The following is a 19,595-nucleotide window of genomic DNA, read 5'->3' as shown; positions in this document are numbered from 1 at the left end:
GCGGATACCATGTCGGTGTACGCCAAAGCCACCTGGACTTGTCGGCTGTTCTTCGAGCGGGCTTCGTGGGACGACGCCGGCCCAGATGAAGCCATGCCGAGATGCCACCAAAACCGCACCCGGTAACGCTTTATCGAACGCCCCGAAATGAATCCATGGGCTAAAGTGCCACCACATCACAAGCAAACTTTGCGACGTCAAGTATTATAATCTACATCGTCTTTCCACTGATGAATCCAGTGTTAGCAGGCCACAGAAGGAAGCCGAAAGCATACTTTTCGTGTAGTTAGCACTTTAAATAATGTCCGCAAACAGTATCTCGACACAATGTTGGATCAAATTTCGAAGTAATTAAAGCGTATACTCAATATTTTTTTTTCTTTCTTCATCTGTCTATTAAAGAAGTTTTAAATATACCTAAAATTTTAGATATATTTAATAATAGTTCACATTTAAGACTAGTAAGCGAGCAATGACATTAATGATTCTAATAACGGTAGCTTTTTAATTTATCCTTCTATATAAAGCCTTAAAAACATTCCTACAAAATCTAAAATATATTCATCGTAATTTTTAATAAGCTATTCTCAAACCTTCAAGATTCGTGTTTTTGCAGATCAATGGATCTCGACGGACGGAGGATTTGAACTCGGAAAGAACGCCACGTGGGCTTTCTTTCCCACGGCGGTTCATTATCACGTGCAAATCACGTGACATCAACACATAATGATACCTTAGTTCTTTCCGGGGACAGGCTCCGTCTCCGCCCTTCACCACCCTTTCGGCGCTACCCTCTCTCGCTCTCTCTCTCTCAGTGATGAGCTTCGAGGGAATCGACGAATGGGATGAGAACTTCCTCGACGAAGCGATTCGCATTGAACTCGAAGCTCTATCGTCAAGAAACCTCCCTTCCGACCCACCGGAGCCAACAATCCTTCGCCCTTCTTCCTACGCCGACCTTAATTCATCCTCTCGCCCTCACCGTGATGCGATCGAACCCCCATACGGTCGCGTCCAATTGCATTCGGAGCGGGAGCCGGAGCCGGACTCCTTTGCTCCCATACCTTCTTTTGGTCTCGGCGCAAGGGGTCTGGCTTTCGACGTTCGCGGTGGAGGCCTTAGCTTCTCACCCCCACGGGAGCTCTCCCAGAGACATGTGGAGAAACCTAACTCGGAGATGGATTGCGAGATCTTGGAACCTTGGATTTCACGGGGTGAACGGTTCAGCGGCGGGGGCATAACCGAGAGGGACAGGGAAGTAGAGAGATTAAAGGTTAGCTTTCATTTTTGGTTGACGTCTCAAGATTGAAGGGTTCTTGCTACTTTTCTTCGTAATGTTAGGGTTTATTGGAAACAGTTGGTGTTTTTCTGCGACGACTTAGTTTTGTGGCAAAGTTCAATTTTTTTGGGGCTTTGGGATCTGATGGAATGAAATGATAGCATCCGAATATGCCTTAAAACACCTTATCCCTCCTCTCCCTCACTTCAGTCTCCATTTTCTTGTATTCAAACGGTGCTTTTCCTCCTGAATTGGCCTTGGCACACCAACCTCACTCCGGTCTCCATTTTTTTTCCGTCGTCTAATGCGCAATTGACAATTTAATGGACAAGAGACAGAGGCCTGAACGCAGGGCTGAGTCTCCAAAATGGAGGTATCATGATTTTCTGCATCATTTGACTCACATATTAAGAATCTGGAAACCAAAAAAATAAATATTTCTGAGTTAATTACTCTGTGGTAACTGAATCCACATGTTCACAAGTATGTTCTTTTCGTGACACTTGAACGAGTATCAAAGTATTTTTTTCTCATATCTACTTATCTTTTTCTTAAATGAGCGATGAGTTGCGTGTTTGTCTATACTCTTCCTGTTTTGGATTTGAAGTGAGTATTCTTTTGGAATGTAGGCCAAAACTGTCTATTCGGGCTTGACATAATTGTACCAATCTTTTTTCTAGAAGAACTTGCCTTTTCATTGACACAGTTATACATCCTTAGGAATCTGCCGTGTTTATTTTTTCACTTATTTTTATTCTTGTACACTATAAAAAATGAAGTGCTGCTAGAAATTGGTGTCCTTTTTTCGTAAATGCTTTTGAATTTTGTTGTTATTCTGAAGAGGATCTGACTTATCCTATATGCACATCTCAGAGGGAGTTAGGCCGTGTCTCCAAGCATCTCAAACACTTGGTACATTTCTAAACCTTTGTATTCCTCATACTGAAATTTGTTTCATGACCATTAGTGATAAATCACTTGGGACCTTATACATTTTTTAATGCATTATATACTATTTAGATGGTAGCATTGCTATTCCACTTTGTTGTACATAGTAGTTTTAGTCAAACTAAGAGTCAGCAAATCCATTTGTATTGTGTTTGATAAAGTTTTATCAGGTCATTATCTGCTCACCCTCTTCTGAAATAACTAGCATCTCAAACACTTGGTACATTTCTAAACCTCTGTATTCCTCATACTGAAAATTGGTTTAATAACCATTGGTGATCAATCACTTGGGACCTTAAACATTTTTCAATGCATTATATACTATTTAGATAGTAGCATTGCTATTCAGCTTTGTTGAACATAGTAGTTTTAGACTTTTAGTCAAACTAGGAGTCAGCAAATCCATTTATATTATGTTTGATAAAGTTTATCAGGTCTTTATGTGCTCACCCTCTTCTGAAATGACTCATTTTGTTAGTTGGCTCATTTTGTGGTTTCTTTTACACATGTTCAAATCATTTTATTTGTGTCCTCCATGTTATATCCTCATTCAAGTTACTTCTAATTGTTCACAAATTTAAATTTTATTTTATTTTTCTTTATTTTTTTAGTGATAGAATTACTAAAGACTCTTCTGTTGCTCTCATACTGGACTCCCCAGGACCAGTTGATGGAATGATATTGGAGGTTATCCTCTGCATTCTTAGTGCAACTGCAAAATCATTCCCTGCATATTGCGATATTGATATTGGAAGAACTGTGACCCATAATATGCATTTGGTTGACTAATTGGGTAAGGCATGCCTACACCCTCAACGTCCTCCAAGTCCACAACGGCATTGATTTTCCTAAGCAATGAATTATTTTATTTTGTGTTACTTTTTTTTAATTTCTCAATCACATGTTCATGAGCCATTACCTGTATAGCTTTTGCATTTTTGTGTTCAAGAATTTGTAGCAACAAATGTATGTGAAAATTGGGCTATTTGCATGAAAAAATTGTGCTTGTCTATTACTTGTCAACTTAAGGGTTTTGTTTTGTTGTGGATGATGCTATATGGCATTGGGTGATCATGTCATCTGTTGCAGTGTGTGATGTTTGTGATTGTGCCAATCACATGGCAATGCATGGGCACATGATTATTTCATGGTCGATCAAGGGTTGCTTTTTTAAAGGTATGGTATGTTCATGCCTTGTGTTGCATTAACACTATCACCTTGCTGAGGGTTGTATAGGCACTTCCTTAGCTTGGTGAGAGATTATGTTGATGTCTTTTATGTATGGAATGTAATGATACATCTTTAATTAAACAACGTCTTATATTTAATGCTATATTAGTCAACTATTTTGTTTTGAGTTATAAACTCATATCCACATATATTGATCTCACCTTTTATCATTAATCCCAAATGGTATATATGTACAGGAACGTGAATGCACGGAACTAAAAAAGGAAAAGACCAAGAAAGATGAGCAACTTAAATTGGTCTTTTCAGAGATAGAAGCTAAAGAAGCTGAGATCTACAATTTGAAAAGTGGGAAATTGTTAGTGTATCTGCTTTCCCTCCACTTAATCCTTTTCTGTTTCCTGAATCTCTTTTGTTATTTTAGTCACCTAGATAAGGTATTACAATAAGAATGCTATATTACTGTTAAATTGCATCTCATGACATGGTTATTTCTCCTAGCTAGATGTGGTTATGCTATTACAGTAGGATCACTATTCAATTTTCATTTCTTGGTCAACTATTGTACTAGCTGGGAAACCGTGAGAATTCTTTGACATATGAATTCAAAGATATCTGCAGCAAAATGACTTCTTTTTCAGTTGGTACAATTTCATACCAATCAACTGCCTTATCTGTTGATGTCTTGCTGATGGCATATGTTATTGGTCATCATCAACCTGTTGAAAACCTGCCTTTTTAGCCATCTGATCTCTTGAATATGTGCTTCAAGGTTACAAGGATACTTTGGTATTCTTGCATGATATTGAAATGTTTCTGGTACTTTTTGGATATTTTTTGATATATGCTTGACACTTTATTGAAGTGTCCAATTATTTTAATGGTTTTGATTAATTTATATACTGATAAGACCCTGGGGTTTTATCTTGAAGAAATGGGAGAAAAGGGGATGATCACTTCGAGGGGACCGACCTCCTAGGGTTTGTCAAAAGACTAAATAATATTTCATTGCTTGTCGAAAAGAAACGGTTACATCACTATTTATAGAGTTCCACCTAAAGTCCACCAGGACTTGGACTCTTAATAATAAATAAATATTAAATAAACTTCTATCCGGCTCTAACTGAACTAAACAGACTCAATAAACATTATTCAAAAGCTCAGAAAATAAAAGGGTCCTAATAATTCCTCCCTCTTCAAATCAGCCTTGTCCTCAAGGCTGAGCAGCATCAAACTCAGGGAGTTTCTCTTTCAGCACTTCAGTCATAGGGTATCTACGGCGCATCGCAATTCATTGATCGAGTAAGTACGGTCTCCACTTCTTGATAGTGTAAGTAATAGGTTAGCCTTTTGGTATTGTAGTCTTCTGAAAAACCCTCTCCATCCGATGGCTAGTGGCAGTTGTGACCTTACTTCCACGTCTTCCCTTTAGGATCTTCTGCTTTTCATTAATAAAAAACTTCACGATTAGTTTAGAAAAATTTCACAAAACATCACCCAAGGTTGATAGTCATTCAATTCCGAGCACCACTTCGAAGTCTTCTAAGGGTAGCAAAAAGAAGTCCACAAGAAACTATTGGCCTTGAAAAGTCAATTTAATCCTTGAGCACTTGCTATCATGGGTTAAAATCTATCCATCGACGACATTTATTTCTAATTTGTTAGTCTTCAATGTGGTAGGTCAATCAATCGGGAACCTTACTGTCCATAAAATTATTAGTGCTACCAGTATCAATCAAAACTGTAACATGTTAATGTTCCAAAGTTCCTCCAACTTTCATAGTTTGCGAGTTTGAGTAGCCGGCTAATGCATGCACTGTATGTATGATAGGTCCAACATCGTCATCAGAATCCGTACCTTCATGATCGGAGTCTACATTATTAGCTTCCGGTTCCTCCTCAATTGGTTCAATCATAGGAAGTTTCCATTACATCGGTGCTCCCTACTCCACTTTTCATCATAGTGCCAGCACAAACCCTTCTCTGATCTTTCCTTGAGTTCTTCTCTGTTAGTCTTTGAGTGTTAGGGTTCCGGTTGGGAATAGTTGGGGCGGGTGGCTTGTTGATCATCTGTTTGTTATCACTTATGTTTCGACGATTTTCCCTGCTGATTTTTTCCTCATGTAAACGTGCAAATGATATCGCAGCGATCATAGTGCGGGGTTGACGAGCTTTGACTTCACACCGAATACCTAGATTAAGTCCTTCGATAAATGTACGCACAAGTTGTTGTTCAGACCAATCTCTAGTTTGATTTGACAATCTTTCAAATCTGCTCTGATATTCCAACACTATAGAAGTTTGATGAATTTTGGCGAGCTGTCCATCAACATTCTCGTATTCAGATGGGCCAAAGCGAACAAGAAGCCTCTTTTGAACTGCTCCCACGAAGGAACTCCATGGCAAGTTTCATACCAATCATACCACTAGATTGCATCTCCGTCTAGCTGGATTAAGGCTATTTCTACCTTGGATTCTTCTGGGGTCCCGTGAAAACGTAAAAAATTTTCTGCGCTAGAGATCCAACTAGTCAGATCCCCATCTTCCCATCTCGGAAATTCTACCTTAATGCGTGGGTAGTTTGTATCACAATCTTGGGGCTCTTTTCTTGTATCTCCAAATCTGTTCAACATAGAACTTGAGTTCCCATCATGTTGAAATCTACTAAAGTGCTCCAATAAGCTCTTTTTGAAATCGTGAAGGGTTTCTTGTGGCCAATTCTCAATTCTGGTTTCCAATACTTCCATTTGTGTTTTTACTGAGTTAACGGTAGCCATTGTGTAAGATTGTAAATCTGTAATCCCTTGTTCTTGTTTTTGATGTCTGGTCAAGGGCATCAGCACTGTCCTATTTGGTGTTGTTGCTATAATGCTAATCGGTGGCAGCACTGTGGGAGTGAAGGGATGCTGCGAGGTTGCGAGATGTAGCTATGGTCGCTGCGTGGGAGATAGCGATGCTTGCTGCGGAGGGCCGGGAGGCAATGATGGTGGTGCGGTTGGGGGCAGCGCCGTTGAGGGCTAGTCATTACGGTGGCTGCGGCGGTGGAGGACAAGGCTGTTGCGCGGATGGGAGGCAGCGTTGCCTTGTCTCTATTGAACTGCGAAAGGAGGCGTTGGCGACGCAGAGGGATCGCGGGTGGTTGAGGAAACAACGACGGCTGTAACGGTCGCTGTTGATGCCGGCGGCGAAGAGGGGAGGAAACAGCGGCGATCATAGTTGCCCAGTTTTAATCACTGCGAGGAGGGAGGGTCGAGCGGCTGCGGTTGCGACCCAAAGGGAGGCAGCGAGGGTCGCGGCTGGGAGCGGGTGGCGGTGGTGGCAACCGGCGCCTGCGGTAGCAGAGGGTGCTCTGTTTCTATCGCACCATAGAAGGAGCCGCTGGCGATGCCGAAGGATCACGAGCGGTTGAGGAGAAGGCTGGAAGCGATGGTGGCTCGGGTGGGATGCGGTGGTGTTGTGAATACCGGTGGAGAAGAGAATTGGTGGTGGCGCGGTTGGGAACAAGGGCAATCGGTGAGTTGCCCTGTTTCGGATGCCGCGAGGAGGGTCGAGCGGCTGCGGCTATGGCTGAAGCTGTGACCTAAGGGGAGGCAGCGATGGTGGTGCGGCTAGGGGCAGCGTCCCGACGGTAGAAGCGACGAGGGGGTGGTCTGCTGGTTGGGAAACAGCGGCTGTGGCGCAACGGCGACGGTGGTCAAGCGGCCGGGAAGCGGCGGCGGCGGTGGAGAAGGGGCAGTGGTGGTCGCTGGCTGGGAAGCAGGGGTTCCTTCTCGGTCGAGAAGGATTGGCATGCGTGGCTGCCGGCTTCACCCTTACTCTTTTTTTTTTTTTATGATAGCTACGGCAATACTGCAGCGAGAATGCCAAGGATCGCCGCTCTGATACCAAATGATAAGACCCTAGGGTTTTATCATTGAAGAAAGGGGAGAAAAGGGGATAATCACTTTGAGGGGATCGGCCTCCTAGGGTTTGTCAAAAGATTGAATAATATTTCATTGCTTGTCAAAAGGAAACGGTTACATAACTATTTATAGAGTTCCACCTAGAGTCCACTAGGACTTGGACTCTTAATAATAAATAAATATTAAATAAATTTCTATCCGACTCTAACCGAACAAAACAGACTTAATAAACATTATTCAAAAGCTTAAAAAATAAAAGGGTCCTAACATATACCTACTGGGTACTTGGGTGATGCTTGATAGATACTTCAATAGAGGAATTTATTTTCTTTGTTAGTCTTTTGATAATTGACTACACTTACTAAATAGATTTTGATTTTAGATGTTATATGCTGTTTGCTTTGATCATCCAATGATGCTTAATGAAATCTATTTCTGATCTCCTTGATTGTAAATTTGTGCTGCCTTCAATTCATTTTAAAACATTATTATGTTACAAATAATTTTTGCTTTAAAGAATCAGGGATACTTCGTAATTAATTGCTTGATATGTTCAATAAATTACAGCGTCATATCCTTCAGTGCTTTAATGGTGCAAGCTTTTGCATATAACATTATATACATTTGACAAATTTCTAGAGTTATTGATGTACTTGTACATATGATGTGAGCATCTTCTGTTGGTATCCATGTTTCATTTATGAGCTTGAAATTTCATTTTCTATATCTGTTTTACAATGAAAAAGTGTTGAAGGTCAAAATGATGTTGGTGTTAAGTGATAACACATGTGTTGGTACACCGATACATACCGGTGTTTCGGAAAGTAAGAAAAAGAATAAGAGGAAGGGGCAGTGTAGGAAGAGGATGAAGGAGTAAGAAAGAAGGAAGAGGAGGTGGAAGAAGTAGGAGGTAGAGGAAGAGGAGTAGAGGCGTACCTATGAGAAGCGGGGCGGTGGAGGAAGAGGGGAAAGGAGGAAGACGCAGAGGAGAAGAGGCAATTGTGTGAGAAGCGATTTGGGCAACGACATTGCATGGCGATGGTGTGACGAGAGTTCTCGGCATGTATGGGAAGTGGAAGAGGCATACCCATGAGAAGCAATTAGGGCAAAGACGATGCATGGTGGTCGTGTGCGACAAGGTCCCGGCGTGCATGGGAAGCGGAGGTCGCATTGAGAAGCAGAGGTTGGAACATGCAGTGCGCATGAGAAGCGATTAGGTTAGGAAAGTTTCCTATTTATATGACCGGACCGCACTGCTTTAAATAGGGGTGGTCTGCGTATTGATTGACGCTTGAATTTGTATGTACCACCTGTTTCGTACTAACCCATGACCGGTATGTACCGGTCAGTACCACATGGTACATTGGTATGTATTGGTGACTCAAAGAGAAAGAAGGAGAAGAGGAGGAGAGGCAGAGGAGGAAGGAGGAAAGAGGTAGAAGAAGAGGAAGGAGGAACGAGGAAGATAAAGAAAGAAAGGAGGCGGTGGAGGAAGGGGAAGAGGACGAAGCGTACCCTTTGGCGTTGGGCGACAATAGGAGGCAAAACGTGCGAAGAGGGCTCGTGAATGCGAGCCCTAAAGAGTCATAATTAAATATTTTCATTTTTGTTAATGGGTCGGAGAGGACCACCTGAAAAATACCACGCCAGGACCAGTAAATGCTGGCCATTTGGTCCTGGTCCAAAAAAAATGGTGGTCCATGCTCAATATGTCTATTTCCTCGAAGACAGCTTAGAATTGTAATAAAATATCTTAATTCTTGCTTCATTGTATTTCCTGTATTCGATCTTGACATGCATCAGATGGGACAGTATAGATATGAGCCTGTGCCTTCGTCCCTATGGCCCTTCAACACAGCTTTGACTATGATTTATATTAGTGTTTATTGTTACTAAGTCATCATCATTATTATTATCTTTTTGCAAAACCACAATTGAAATCAATGTTATTGTATTTTGCAGAGACCACCGTAAGTTGGATTTTCAAAATGCTGGGACTTTCATTGACCAGGCTTGTCATCATCCTGTTAATGAAGATAACTGTACTTGGCACACATCACAGGCTTTGGATGGGACATCAGATTTTGTGTATAGCAAAACCAAAGGAGAAAATGGACCTTCATCATCACTCTCTTTGGAGCCACGTATGTTTGAATGCAATGAACATAAAGTAGAACATGTTCAAACTACTGGATTAGCTGAGTACCATGGTTTGGTTGATAATAGTAAGAGTCAAATTACTTCCACTTTTTTCAACATTAGAAATATCTGCAGTTACATGTCTTCTGTCCTCCTGATGATTTTGCTTGTCAATTTTCATTTTATTAGGTTCGATTACCTGCACTGGTGTCAATATTCAGGTACTGACAGTCTTTTTTCTTTTCTTTTTTTTTTGCTATTTATTTCCCATACTTTTGAGGAAATTCTTGCTACTTGTTTTCTAACAAAATTGTTTTGGCTTCAATGTTAATACAGAAGAGTTGCTTTCCTAAGAAGGCTGCACAGTCAAAAGGGTGTAGAACTGTAGGAACACAAACAGAAATTTGTCAGGACTGGGGCCATTCTTCACTGGAGGATTTGACTGAGTACCACATTTCAAGCAAGCTGCTTAATATCTGGGATTTTCCAAATAGCCTAATGACAGGGAAGATTATGATTTCAAGGTTGCTTGTCTCTTGCACAGCGGATTTTTGTGTGCTTTTCAGGTGCATGAGTATGACATCCCACACAGATCTGGATTGTCATGCAGATAAAAGCTTTTCTCATCACATGACTTTGCATGATGATGCACAATCAGAACTATCACTTGATGCTTCTAAAGTGTCACGTCTCTATGCAATACTTACAAAGGTACAGCAGCATTCCTAAAGCACCATAAGTTTGTATTTGATCTAGCATCTTAATTATGCTAATTCGGAGTATAATCATTTTGTGACTTGCTTTTGCATTTAATATGATAGTGGAAAACATATAAAATTTAATCACAATACAAAGATATATACTCTATGACCATAACCAAGTTTCGTTGGAGCAATCTGGGGTAGGCAGGGTTCACCAACTTGGCCCATCTGTCACTGGGTCAAGATATTTTGAGTTGGATGGCTGGACCTGATCTATTTAAGGGGTTGGATAGGTTGGTGAGCTTTACATTTATTTATTCAGGAGAAAGCATATGGTTTGAACTTTGAATAGTGTCTAATTAATCTTCACTGATAAGGGAATATATGCTTGAATTAAAACATGACTTAATCTCCAGGTCAAAATTCTCCCAGCTGGTCCTGAAGAATGAAACCATCATATCAGTTTAAACAGGGTCAGATCTAGGTTCAGGAAACATGACATTGAGTGCCATTGAGTGTCAGCCAGGTTTGCCATCCTAAAATCGTAATTTGTAACTATGAGCTTTTATACTTAACCAGTTACGGTCCAACTGCTGATTCATGTCTTATTTTTATTACTTCATCTAACACAAGACTGGTTGATATATTTCTTGGCTAGATGGGCTCGAGACAGGCAACCTGATAGCTGAAGAGCTTATCTCATGTAGGCTGTAGAGCATGAATAGGGATCTTTGTAGCCTGAAACTTCTATTAATGGGTACGAACCTGCTAGGGAAGCTCCTTTGAAAACTTAATTATCTATCTGCTTCCACGACGTTCTGTTAGATACTTTGTGTTAATTAAGTATGGACTTGCAATAGGGATACAATTTGCTGCAGATATGCATTTATGAAAAATCTTGAACTAAAAGATACAAACTTATGGACAGACAATGAACAGGTCTGTGATCCTGTTACAAATATTGCTAGTTCCTCTTTTATAATATTGGAATAGACTATATGAGTATTCTAAAAGCTAAAAATTTAAGTGTGTACCATCATATTGAGAAAATAAGAACTTAAGAGTAATCAAGCAGTACTAAATGACATTGAGATCTATTAACCATATCAGATGCTTCACCTGATGGTATTAGAAGTGAGATTATCTTCAAGAGTAATTAACAAGAATATCCAGTAGGTAGCAGAATTTGTTTTATCCTGCAACTGTGGCAGAAGAATTTGTTAACATTGCTATCTAACACATGGTCATTTGAATAATATGCTTTTTAAAGTATTATAGTTCATAAGCTGCAAGAAAGCTGTGGACATGGAAAGAGTGGAGGAGGTTGAGTGTTTGGTGGCATAGAATGTTCCCTCTGAGGGTGGAGGTGAGTGAATGATGTGTCCCTGGAGAGTACTAGAACCTCCAGAGCTATTTTATGTTGGCATGTACTATGTGCTGATTGCACAAACTATTCACCATTGCTTGTTGTTGTGTTGTTGTGCACATCGATCAGTGGCTGCTGGTAGTGCTGAGTTAGAGTGACCTGTATGCAGCTCATTCAGATTTTTTTTTTGGCCTAACCAGGAAAAAAAGGTCCTGTGGTTTGCCCAAGCACTTCGATATGACAGATTCACATGCTTCTCTTGACTCTCGTATGTGATGTTTTAATTTGAATATTGGAGTATACATTGGATCTGAAGCTTATTATCTCTCATATCAGCAAAATGTGTTTGAAACAATCATTATTTCTAAAGAATTGCTTGCATGATTTATAATTTGCCAGAATAATTTTGTTCTTTTGGTACTTGCAGATGCATAATGGGGTGTCACAATTACATGATTTGCTTGAAGCCTTACTTGAATTATGCACTCTTGAAAATGTGAGTGAGATAAATTGACTATCGAACTTTCATATGCAATCTGTAGATTTATCTTTAATTATTACAAACCTTTGCATGTGAGATAAATTATTACAAACCTTTAATTATTGCAAACATTTGTCAACATGGCATAGAGTCTCTTAAATAACTGTTATAAGCGTGAGATGGATTGCAACAACTTAAAGGTTGCAGGTCAAAAGAACAATCCTTGTTGTTAACATTTGAACAAAGGACGAACACCAGTAAACTTCTCCTGGATGTGAGAAAAGAAATGTAGGGGCAAATTTTGCTGTAGGGAGCAACTTATTTCAAGGCATAGATGAGTTATAGAACCAAAGGAACAAACTCTGAGTCCTATAATTCATTTTCTGTGATCTTGTATAATAATTTAGTTATTTGAGCAAGGAGATTATACTTATTGCATGCTGATAAGTTCCAGAATGTTTCTATGTTCATTCAATTATTTATTAGATTACCTTCTTGAGTTCCTTCTCATGTTTTCTCTTTCCAAGAAAGGCTATTATTTTAGGGTTTCACATTATATCTGTGAGGTTGGCCAAGCAGCAAGAATCAATTCTGGATAAAGGCTTTTCTGCTTGGCTTGATGAGAAGATTTTGTTTCTCTTGCTAATACACTTAGCAGAAGTCATTTTAGTTGGCTAGAAGGATTCAACAATATGTGCTATACAAAGAAACCAAGACATGGAGTCATCAATAAATAATGAGATGACTATAGAATGCTTGTTTATAAATAATGTAGAAGAAATAGAATGATGTTAGACCATGAGAGTTTTATAGCTCTTGCCAGAGCTAAATCACCAGAAATGATCCATAAAGCGAAATTTTTTTGGTGGTGATACTGAAACTTGCATTTGGATAGATACTGCATATTCCTGATGGTGGATTTCTTATAGGCAATGGCCCCTTATTAGATAATTCTGATGTTTATCTACCATTTTTTATCTATTTACCTGTATGTCTTAAAGGAGGCACTGATTCCTAAATGTCCCTCCAGTTTAAAGCTGAAATACTGGAAGTGTGACTTTGGTAGAGCATAACAAAACTTGTAAATAGATTAGAATTGGTGGGAGTGCACTGAGCCCCCTTTTTAGTGCAAGCTTAATAGGTTGCATCAATGTTATGCATCTTCAATGAGTCCTGCCATAAAGAATGTGGGCCTAATCTGTTTACAGTCTGAAAAAAAAAGGCAGGGAATGTTTTGAAATGTTTGAATCTAACATGCTCTTCCTTGATTGTTATGTGAACCATACCCATCTTTCCATACAACAGTTTTTAACACACTTAACCAAGTGACAAATTAATTGGAAACATTTTGTCATAGTCAAAGTGGTAATGTTCTTGGAAGGAACGACTTAATGGGATCTTGTTTTTGCTTATAGGATTATTTTCCTAGGTGCTTGCATGTCGATGTACTTAGATCACTTTCTAAATATACCATGAAATGCTGTCAATGGATTTTGAAAATTACTTAAATGGTTTTACTGAGATGCCACTAGCTTCCATTGGTCTTTATTGTTGAATGCTGACTAGCATCCATAAAATACAATTGAAGTTCTCTTGTCTAACAAACTGCAAAATTCTTCTTGTTTGTTGCTCCACCAGAACTGTATAATTGTTCTGCCTTATAATACATGGATTTTTCTTTTTTGCAGGTTGTTGTTGTTCATAGATCCTTACGTATATTGCATATTTTCTTGCAACACTTGTTGAGTTATGAGAAAAGGTCCATCAAAAGGTACAATTGCTGCTTGAGCAAACTTGATCATTAGATCATTGATTTTACACTGACATGCAGAAATTCATGAAAAATTCTCTTTTGAGCCAACATTATCTAAATATTTATCATCTTCCTTTCCATTTTTGAATATTATATAAAAATGAAAATCATCTAAAATTGAGGAACTTTGATCCTGAAGTGTGTTATCTAGTTTTTGCTGGTAAAAATAAACAATGGATTCTCATGCATTAGTCATTGACTTCTGTGGGTGACCTATGAATGTCCAGTGCCCATTAGGATCTTACATTGTTTATAGCAAACCTTTCCAGCATTTTATAGAGCCCAACATTTGTTCTTTACAATATAAGCATCAATTTTCATCTTCAACTGCTTTTAGCATTGTTTTTTCTTAATATGATCTTATATATTTCTATCTACCTAGTGCATTCACAATTATGGAGTCTTTTTCTAGATGATGATTTCGCTCGTCAGAGAAGCATAAGACAGTGGTACACTGTGATTCATTTATACATTCCAGTATGCTACTATAGTTGAATTGGAGTAGTCTCTGAATGTTCAAAGGGTGTCTTTTTTTTTCATGTAAATGGTGAAAAAAAACCTTAGTTTACTACATTTTTCCTCAACAAAGACATGACAAAAACTAGTCAGACAGCATAAATCCTCAAAAAATTGCATTCACCTCTTCATCATGGGCTTCAACGCTTTGGGGCACTTATTCTTGATAACATAAAAACTTATGGCCAGGGAATATGTCTAATAATAGAACAAGGAACATATCTAATAACAGAGAAGGATTCAAGCTACAAAATGGTCTATACAGTGCACGGGGCTTCCCCTGATGTAGGACCTGGGGAGGGTCCATGTACAATGTTATATGAGTTTAAATGTATTTCTTCATCAGTGGACCCTTTAGACATTTTGATGTTACAGATAAAAGTTAGCAGTCATCTATTTAACCTTGCGACTAGAATGGGAGGTTTATAGGCTTGTATAGGTTTGCACTTGCCATATATGGTCCTTGGATCAGGTCATGCTGTTCTAAAGCACCTATTCTCTTTTGAATGTTGGTATAAGTTACAAATCTTAGGTTATTTAATTTCATTTCATCTGACAGTACTTGCATATTTGTGTGCTTATGGACTTCAAATTTGATTTTTTCCAGTGTACCCTGCTCAGGAATAACATTCTCGTTGGCCAACCTTTGAATGACAATATGCATAGAGGTCTGAGACATCAAGACTGGTATCAGAACATGGACATTCATCATAAAAGAACATATGGCGAGAATGAAAATTCAGGGTTACCAATGGCAGATATAAGTTCTTTTGATTTGGAAAATCTGTGCATGGACAAAGTGGGAAGTGACTGTGACATTAAGTTTCTTTCTTCAGAAAGTTTGGTTTCAATTTTTAAATGTATGCAGCTAGTAGCCATGAAGAATATGAAAGAGGATGTCCGAATTGAAGCCTTAGGTGTGATGATTCTTATTATGATGGAAAGTAACCCAAGTACAGAGAGGGATAAGTAAGTTGTACTTAACATTCAATCAGTATGAGTCATTTTCCCTTCTGTTTTATTTAGTTATTCACCTCCAGTATCATTGGAACTATGCTGCCACTTTTGGTACATGCAGGTTTGGGCTGATGTCGTTGTTGGAAGTTCTACCTAAGTTGCTTCAAAAGGAAGCTGGCCCACATGTACAAAAGCATGCTCTTCGTCTATTGTTCTTGCTCCTGAACTGTAAGTCCTCATCTTAGATATATTGTCAGCATTGCCTATCTTTATCTGCTTATGTAAAAGGATAAACTCTATTGATTAAATTATAAATACTTGGTCCCAAAGTTTCATCCGGTCTTTTCTAAGATATCCAACCTTCTTGTTGATCCCTTGAACAAATTATTAGTTTTGTTTTTTATGAAGATGTTGATCAATAATCTCTTTTCCATCGTGCACTAAATCTAGATATTCCAATGTTTTCTCAGTAGTGTGAGGAAAGAAACTGAAACAACTGTATGAACATTATGCAAACCTCATCTTATGTAATCAGCAACTTAACTAAGGTTCACTTGGTATTATGATCCAAAGTAACTAATAACTAATTGTATCCTCATGTACCATACATTAAGCTTAGTGGCACACCTAGTAAAATCACACATGACCAGCCCCCAGATGTTTAATGTTGTCATCCATCAATTGGTATTCTCATCTGTATCAACTGTAGCAACCATGCATACAGGTTCAACCTACCTGCAAATAGCATAACTAATCTTGCCATACTGGCACTTCAAAACCTATATACCATATTTTGTATACTGATGAACTATACTAAGACAACATACTGTTAAATGTGGGATGTGTCAGTATTTGAATCCTTGGTTCCACAGCAATGGGCCGTAAATCCTGTAAGGTGTTTGTGGAAATATACCACAGTGTCTTTGATATTTTTGCAACAGAGTACGAACTCAAGTCATTCAAATGACATTAATTTTTCAATCTATTTTTTCTTGCTAAAGAAATTTTATTCTCATTCAGATCTGATAATCATCTCTTTAAATTGTAGGTCCGAAGATGCTGTTACTGTTTTCTAATGGAGGTAAAGAGAATGATGAGCATGCAGAAACAGTTGATCATAGTGTTGCGCTAGAAGATGCAGTGAACTTGATTCTTGAGGGCTTGTCGAAATGTTTATTACCTGCTGGAACTGGTGATCTGGTAAGCTAACAGATTTTGCTTTGTATTTCTCTAACTAGGGCACAAATCAGTGAAAATTCTGGTGTTACTTCTTTTAATGTTAAAATCAATTTTGTTATTCCTAGCATATCATTTTGCTTATGAAGAGTTGTATCAAATAAGCTCTATTAATCTTTAGTTTAGTCATCCTGCATCTTATGATTTTATCTTCTAAAAGTTAACACCATATTTTTTTATCCTTTGATCATATAAGGTCTGCATTGGAATATAATTTCCTTCACCTCTATAATAATGAAAAGAATCTGATCATTTTTTCACTCTGGAAATTGTTGCTCCGTGAGCAAATGATTAGTTTGCAATGAGGGTTAATGCACCAGACTTAACACACCAGGTGTCCGTGCATGACTTTTGCCTAAAATTATGGTGTCTTTATTGCTACTAAGGAAAATTGCATGAAATTCAGGAAAATAAAAATGTGCACTGATGACATTGCAAATTTGAATGAGGTGGTTAAACATGTATTGATGCTTGCAAACTGATGATTCGTACATAGCTAATAATTCGTCCAATTCTGTTGTGCAATCTGCTAATGAGTACTTGTCTCATCTCTTTCTTCAGGCGGTATATTGATCAATCTGCTAGGATTATTGCCATTAAAAATCCCTGATATTTGACTGAGTTGGTACAGATTATAGTTAATGAGCAAATATTATCAAAGTTTATAAATTATACCATCACTCTTTTCCAATTAAATAATGGGTCAAAGATTTTAAGGATTTTTTCAAAAAAATTATCCATCTACTTCAATGCTGTTTTTTTTTTTTCACTTTTTCCCCTTCATGTTACTAAAATTACACCATATTTGATCATGAGAACTTTTAATACTAGATTCACTTGTTACTCCTCTCATTTCAAATCCAACAATTTGAGTCATTTGTGTTCATGTTTATTCAGTAACAGTAAAGATCCTAGCCATCATTGCCATAACTTTCATTGATGATACAATATATAAATATATTTCTGTGCAGTTTTGCCTCTGATGTCTGTGTTATATGTCCAAGTTATAGTTTGTTTTTATTGGAGTTCAGTTATTTCTGCAGTTTTCTGTTTCATCATGGTCCATCTATTTTTTCAGCTCATGTAGAAAGGGAATTTTTTTTTTCAGGAACTCAAGCTTCATAAACAAGCAATTATACTGTTAGCTTATGTAGCATCATGCGGGAAATCTGGTTTTGAAATACTTTTAAAGTCAGTAGGGCCTCGGGGTGTAAATTTCTTGCAGATAATTATACAAGTTTTGGCATCTGAGTTGGACATAGAGATTGCTGGTTGTGCCCTTCCTCGAACCCTCTGCAAGGAAAGGTAACTTAGATGTAGGAAGTAGATTTTGTTAGGAGCAAGCTGTCATAGCTATTACTTTTGATAGTAACCCAAAATGGTGATGCAGCAGTTGCAACAGCTAATGAAGTAACAAAGTTCAATTTTCAACATGTCTTGCTTAACTAGTAACACTGCACTGAATTAGTGCATTATTACTATACTCATTTTTTCTTGAAAGAATGCTATCAATTAAATGGTTCCCTAATTTTGAACTTAAACTTGAAAGGAACTAAAGAACTTTCAAGGATCCCCTTTTTTTAATGTTCAACAGAGTGTAGCTCATTCATTTTGAACAGTAAATTGGTTCGTACACATCTTCCAGCAGGGTTGCTTGTATGCCATCTTTATCGTCTTCTTGTTGGCTAAGTCTCAATGTTTTAAGATACCAATCTAGATACAAATAGTCTTACATCACATTATCCCGGTGTATAGGTTACCAATATCAAGAACCATTGTTTTGGCGACCGGAGACAAAAAAAATTCTGATATATTGCCTAGTTATATTGTCCAAAAAAGCAATAAAATTAGCAATGTCATGTGTTAATATTTTATTTTGACCCATATTTCAAATCAACTTGTTTGATATCAGTTCAAGTAATTAGGTCCACCATGTTCGATTTCTCCTATCTATTGGTGCCTGATGCATAGATAAACCAAGATTTAGTTTCCACCGGAAGGATTATACAAGAGAATAGATGTGACATCAATTTTTTTGTTGTGTACAGCAGTTTTATGTTTTCCTCTCCAAAGATGCCATCAGTCTGCAATTTTTTACTCTGATGCGTACCTCCTTAAATTGATATCACTTGTATTTCTTTGCAGGACCTCATTGTTCAGAGAGGCACTCATTCTCTTGAATCGATTAGCATCACATCCTATATATTCCAAAGCTACAATGGAAGCACTCACAAGCAGCAACCCGATTGCCAGCTTGACTGTTGATGTTGTGAGTAGGTTACCTCTTAGAAGCAAAAGTTTATTTAAGTATGATGATGCAATGAAGTCACAGATGGAGGCTGAGACCACAGATTTAGCACAGTTGTTTAGAACACGAGTTTTTGCCTTCGTAGGAGGAAAACATATCAGTTGATTACTCCGAGAGACGGTATGCAACTGGCTGTCAGCTAGTTTATTTCTCTGAGAAAGAATTCCTCTTTACCGAGAGCTCGTGCTGCACTGCAGACGGGAACTGTTTTTTGATGGTTTTGCATTACTTTTGCAGCCATGTTAAGCCGTATATAAGTTAAATGAGAATGTCGAAGGAGTTGGGGTCACGTAACGTAACACGATAGCATTATTAGTATTAGTTGATGGATAAACTGACCTTTTTTTGTCAAATTATGGAGTCTATTTATGGTTGAGAGTCACAAAATCTTGTACAACTAACCGGATGATGAAATGAAAATTTTGACTTGGCATGAGCATCAGGAGATATGTTCTTGCTTGAATCATTCTCAAGAGTGTTTTCAGAACTCATTAGTCTTGTTGATATCCTCATTTTGTACCACTTCTGGACCATAATGAAAAGAACTGTGAAAATTTCAGATTAGTGATGATTAAACATTTAAACCCTTCAATTGGCATATTGCCAAATCAAGATCTTGGAGGATTGATGATTGTAGTGATGATATTGAACCATAATAATCTGGCACCTTTTGCATCTTCTTGAATTGTGTTAACAAGTTCATCCAGGTCGGCAAAGAAAATAAATCACAAGATTTCACATGCTGCTTAGTTCCCCACTTC

General features: G+C 38.2%; 1 protein-coding gene across 1 annotated transcript; it reads left to right on the top strand.

Moving 5' to 3' along the window:
- The first annotated feature begins 758 nt into the window (after nt 1-758).
- LOC103996119 (protein SENSITIVE TO UV 2) lies at nt 759-19,297 on the top strand. The gene is made up of 13 exons (XM_009416958.3): nt 759-1,273; nt 2,153-2,191; nt 3,655-3,773; nt 9,280-9,542; nt 9,646-9,677; nt 9,793-10,167; nt 11,951-12,019; nt 13,693-13,775; nt 14,955-15,302; nt 15,412-15,518; nt 16,339-16,490; nt 17,635-17,831; nt 18,672-19,297. The coding sequence occupies exons 1-13, from the start codon at nt 818-820 to the stop codon at nt 18,937-18,939; spliced, it is 2,508 nt and encodes an 835-aa protein (XP_009415233.1). The 5' UTR covers nt 759-817; the 3' UTR covers nt 18,940-19,297.
- Nucleotides 19,298-19,595: the final 298 nt, after the last annotated feature.

Source organism: Musa acuminata, chromosome BXJ2-1, assembly GCF_036884655.1.
Source record: "Musa acuminata AAA Group cultivar baxijiao chromosome BXJ2-1, Cavendish_Baxijiao_AAA, whole genome shotgun sequence".
In the NCBI taxonomy this organism is placed as follows: domain Eukaryota; kingdom Viridiplantae; phylum Streptophyta; class Magnoliopsida; order Zingiberales; family Musaceae; genus Musa; species Musa acuminata.
The sequence above is the reverse complement of the archived record's forward strand: the minus strand, read 5'-3'. Positions and strand labels throughout refer to the sequence as shown.

Bases quoted from the DNA above. Each gene is read 5' to 3' on its own strand.
- LOC103996119 (XM_009416958.3), top strand. From the start codon at position 818: ATGAGCTTCGAGGGAATCGACGAATGGGATGAGAACTTCCTCGACGAA. The intron at 2,192-3,654 runs GTACATTTCTAA...ATATATGTACAG, and splicing joins CCAAGCATCTCAAACACTTG to GAACGTGAATGCACGGAACT. The intron at 16,491-17,634 runs GTAAGCTAACAG...TTTTTTTTTCAG, and splicing joins CTGCTGGAACTGGTGATCTG to GAACTCAAGCTTCATAAACA.